This window comes from Bison bison, unplaced genomic scaffold (genome assembly GCF_000754665.1).
Source record: "Bison bison bison isolate TAMUID 2011002044 unplaced genomic scaffold, Bison_UMD1.0 scf7180017864180, whole genome shotgun sequence".
NCBI classification, from domain to species: domain Eukaryota; kingdom Metazoa; phylum Chordata; class Mammalia; order Artiodactyla; family Bovidae; genus Bison; species Bison bison.
The window spans coordinates 13,864,642-13,869,269 of NW_011494752.1; the positions used below are offsets into that span (position 1 = coordinate 13,864,642).

The 4,628-nt window shown below is 42.8% G+C and overlaps 1 protein-coding gene across 2 annotated transcripts in view; it reads left to right on the top strand.

The window, feature by feature from the left end:
- MYH8 (myosin, heavy chain 8, skeletal muscle, perinatal) overlaps nt 1-4,628 on the top strand; it is a 30,227-nt gene that overhangs the window by 16,980 nt on the left and 8,619 nt on the right. For both annotated transcript variants that reach the window (XM_010843008.1, XM_010843009.1), the window contains 7 exons: nt 913-1,155; nt 1,246-1,422; nt 1,500-1,645; nt 1,729-1,819; nt 2,180-2,569; nt 3,782-3,908; nt 4,473-4,591. In XM_010843008.1, the coding sequence (XP_010841310.1) occupies nt 913-1,155; nt 1,246-1,422; nt 1,500-1,645; nt 1,729-1,819; nt 2,180-2,569; nt 3,782-3,908; nt 4,473-4,591 (1,293 nt within the window). The remainder of the gene's footprint in view (nt 1-912; nt 1,156-1,245; nt 1,423-1,499; nt 1,646-1,728; nt 1,820-2,179; nt 2,570-3,781; nt 3,909-4,472; nt 4,592-4,628) is intronic.

A 4,628-nucleotide genomic window follows, 5' to 3' on the forward strand; every position in this document is an offset into this window, starting at 1 on the left:
ATGAGTTACATTTTCCTTAAAGCACAGTATCACAGCCTCTTCATTTTAACCTCTCTTCATAGGTATTATCGTTAGTCAGTGAGTAAATATGTACTAAGCATATCACTTGAAAGCAAAGGAACCCTGAAAAGTCCCCATTATCATTCATTCAAGCATTTTAAAAACTTAAGATATAAACAAACACTGAGAAGTTAAAGAAACTCCCCAGATCAGAGTAATCTAATAAGTCAGTGGCTGAACTGATTTTTATGAGTCCTTTAGTCATTTATAAAAACCTTATTGAGTTATATATAGTTTCTCAAAATTACAAGTTCTGACATACTCTAAAATTCCTTTTGAGACTAATTCTTAAAATGGAAAAGGAAACCTTGGACAATTATAGAACTGTTATGGCCTATCAGGGAGGTTTTGAGTGTATAAAAATGTTTCGTGGAAATATATCCATAGTATAAAAAATGTTCTTTTTCTTTTTTAAATTCAATCTAGTAACTAGAGAATGACCAAAGCCAAAATGAACCAATGTGACTAAGTCAAAATCTTTGAATATTATAGCTGAAATGCTCTTAACAATCATCTATTCCAACCCTCTTAATTACAGGAGATAACTGAGTATAAGAGGAATAAGGCAAATTTGAGACAAGAACTCAGGCTTTGGTCCTCCCACTCTTCTATACACTACTTTTTAAAACAGTCAATTGCTTCAATTCAGCCATTTTTCAGACTAATTTGTTTCTAAATCTATAGTCCCGGATCTAATTAGTTACATTTCTCCAAACAATGGAATAATGTTCAATTAACTGATACTCATACTGAAAAATTCATTAGCATTCAGTAAACACTTCTATTTCATGCAAAGAACAAGTTCAAAATAAGTAACAAATTCTCTAATTAGTTTAACGAATCTCCCTTCAGGAAGCTGATGCCTTGGCTGATGCAGAGGAAAGGTGTGAGCAACTGATTAAGAACAAAATCCAGCTGGAGGCTAAGATCAAGGAGGTGACTGAGAGAGCTGAAGATGAGGAAGAGATGAATGCTGAGCTGACGGCCAAGAAGAGGAAACTGGAAGACGAATGTGCAGAACTAAAGAAAGACATAGATGACCTTGAGCTGACACTGGCCAAGGTTGAGAAGGAGAAACATGCCACAGAGAACAAGGTATGAATCATACTGCCCTTTACCATGCAGAGACTGCCATCCATCTAAGCTGCTCCACTGCAGAGGTCACTTCTCTTTTAACTCTTCTAGGTTAAAAACCTCACAGAAGAGATGGCCGGCCTGGACGAAGTCATAGCTAAGCTGACCAAGGAGAAGAAGGCTCTCCAGGAGGCCCATCAGCAGACCCTGGATGACCTGCAGGCAGAAGAGGACAAAGTCAACACCCTGAACAAAGCTAAAGCCAAGCTAGAGCAGCAAGTGGATGATGTAAGTGTGTTTTTAATATCCATTTGGAAGTTTTTTCAATTTCCTTTAATTTTTAATGAAATTTACTTTTGCATTAGCTTGAAGGGTCTCTGGAACAAGAAAAGAAACTTCGAATGGATCTAGAAAGAGCCAAGAGGAAACTGGAGGGTGACCTGAAATTGGCCCAAGAATCCATGGTAGATATAGAAAACGACAAACAGCAACTTGACGAGAAACTTAAAAAGTAGGAACTCCCGAAAAAAATTCTATATGACACCATATTTCAATTCATAGGAGTACTAATATGTCTTGTTCTTCTGTCTAAAGGAAAGAATTTGAAATCAGCAATCTGCTAAGCAAAATTGAAGATGAGCAGGCAGTAGAAATTCAACTACAGAAGAAGATCAAAGAATTGCAGGTGAGTTATCTCACCTCCTGGAGAAGGCAATGGCACCCCACTCCAGTACTCTTGCCTGGAAAATCCCATGGATGGAGGAGCCTGGTAGGCTGCAGTCCATGGGGTCGTTAAGAGTGGGATACGACTGAGCGACTTCACTTTCACTTTCATGCATTGGAGAAGGAAATGGCAACCCACTCCAGTGTTCTTGCCTGGAGAATCCCAGGGACGGGGGAGCCTGGTGGGCTGCCATCTATGGGGTCGCACAGAGTGAGATACGACTAAAGTGACTTAGCAGCAGCATCTCACCTCCGTTTGTTTCTTCACCCCAAAAACCTGAAATTGAGATGAGATCACGTTAACGTGCTATGTCACCGCCAGGCCCGCATCGAGGAGCTGGAGGAGGAGATCGAGGCTGAGCGGGCCTCCCGCGCCAAAGCAGAGAAGCTGCGCTCAGACCTCTCCCGGGAACTGGAGGAGATCAGCGAGCGGCTGGAAGAAGCCGGCGGGGCCACTTCCGCCCAGATTGAGATGAACAAGAAGCGGGAGGCCGAGTTCCAGAAGATGCGCAGGGACCTGGAGGAGGCTACCCTGCAGCATGAGGCCACGGCGGCCGCTCTTCGCAAGAAGCACGCGGACAGTGTGGCTGAGCTGGGGGAGCAGATTGACAACCTGCAGAGGGTCAAGCAGAAGCTGGAGAAGGAGAAGAGCGAAATGAAGATGGAGATCGATGACCTCAGCAGTAACGCAGAGACCGTTGCCAAAGCCAAGGTACCTGATACTCCCTTTATTTTTATTTTCCCAAAACTATCTTTCAGTTCAGTTCAGTCACTCAGTCGTGTCCGACTCTTTACGACCCCATGAATCGAAGCATGCCAGGCCTCCCTGTCCATCACCAACTCCCAGAGTTCACTCAGACTCACATCCGTCAAGTCAGTGATGCCATCCAGCCAACAATTTTAGCTGAGATTAATAGTGCTCATAATGGGTTCCATGAAGGATGGGATTACTGATAAAATGGTACACGCTGGGAATTCCCTGGTGCTCCAGTGGTTAGGACTTTGCGCTCTCACTGCCGAGGGCCTGAGTTCAGTCTCTGGTCAGGGAACTAAAATCCCACAAGTCACATTCGGTGCAACCACAAAACACCAAAAAAATAGTTCAAGCAAAGTATCGAGCATTGTGCCAGACCTACAATAGGAACTTGAAAATGTGTTTTCCTCTTGTACTGAACATGCATTCCCAGCACCTTCCCTCTCAAGAATGCTCTGGTTTTCCTAGTCATGTGAGTTACATGCAATTGGTTTCACATTCAACTCCAGAGGGAGAAACTGATTGGCCTAAGTTGTCAATATAACCCAGCCCCATCAGGTAATTATTAATGATAATCTGTAAGAACCCTCACTGTTATCTGGCATTAAACATTGTTGACGGCACTGATCTAAAATTTTCTATTCTGATACATTCCATTCTATTTCGTTTTGTAAAATGCTGGATATGCTGCCCTGGTGGCTCAGTGGTAAAAAATCCTCCTGCCAATGCAAGAGATACGGGTTCAATCCCTGGATCAGGAAGATCTCCTGGAGAAGGAAATGGCAATCCACTCCAGTATTCTTGCCTGGAAAATCCAATAGACAGAGGAGCCTGGCAGGCTACAGTCTATGGGGTCATAAAAGAGTCAGACACAACTGAGCAACTAAAGCAACAAATAATTAAGATTGTTTCACAACCTTCTTTAAGTGTCAGCATCAAGTACCATTGGGATAAGTGAATAAGCTCCAACAATGACCACTTTAGGGACATCATGCACCCATCATGCTTGAAACCTAACATGTTCCATAGAGTTGGCCATAAGTTTCTAGTCACACTCGACATAGCTTTATGTCGACATAGCTTCACTCTAAAAATATTTTAAGAATCAAGTATTAATTTTATTTTTTACTGCATTCAGTATCTCATCTTTCATGGCTACGTGTCCTGTAGGGAAACCTTGAAAAGATGTGCCGCACTCTAGAAGATCAAGTGAGTGAACTTAAGACAAAAGAGGAGGAGCAGCAGCGGCTGATCAACGACCTGACAGCTCAGAGAGCGCGTCTGCAGACGGAAGCCGGTAGAGATTTCCCCACAGTCCCACAACTACGTCCTAGAAAAAAGCAATTTTGGGGATTCTGAGTTAATAGCAATACTCTCATATTACAGGGGGGTAAACAAACTACCAAAATTTGCTGACAGGGTCAGGAAAAATAAAAGCAAGAAATAATCAGCAGTTCTAGTTTATTTGTTACTCTCCGATAGCAATGCTGCTTGTTAATCTCTACTAGCCTTGGACGGAGGAGCCTGGTGGGCTGCAGTCCATGGGGTCACTCAGAGTCGGACATGACTGAGCAACTTCACTTTCACTTCTCACTTTCATGCATTGGAGAAGGAAATGGCAACCCACTCCAGTACTCTTGCCTGGAGAATCCCAGGGACGGGGGAGCCTGGTGGGCTGCTGTCTCAGGGGTCACACAGAATCAGACACGACTGAAGTGACTCAGCAGCAGCAGCAGCAGCAGCCAATTCTGTAACAATATTTGAAGTATATATCTGTCAATTTTATGTATAATATATATACAAACCTTTAGGCTTATTTTTTTATGCCACTAGCAAATTCCTTTACTTCTATAATTCTTAGGTGAATATTCCCGACAACTGGATGAGAAAGATGCTTTGGTCTCTCAGCTTTCAAGGACCAAGCAAGCATCTACTCAGCAGATTGAGGAACTGAAACGTCAGCTAGAGGAAGAAACTAAAGTAAGTTTCACCAAAGATCTTGACTAATCAAATCTAA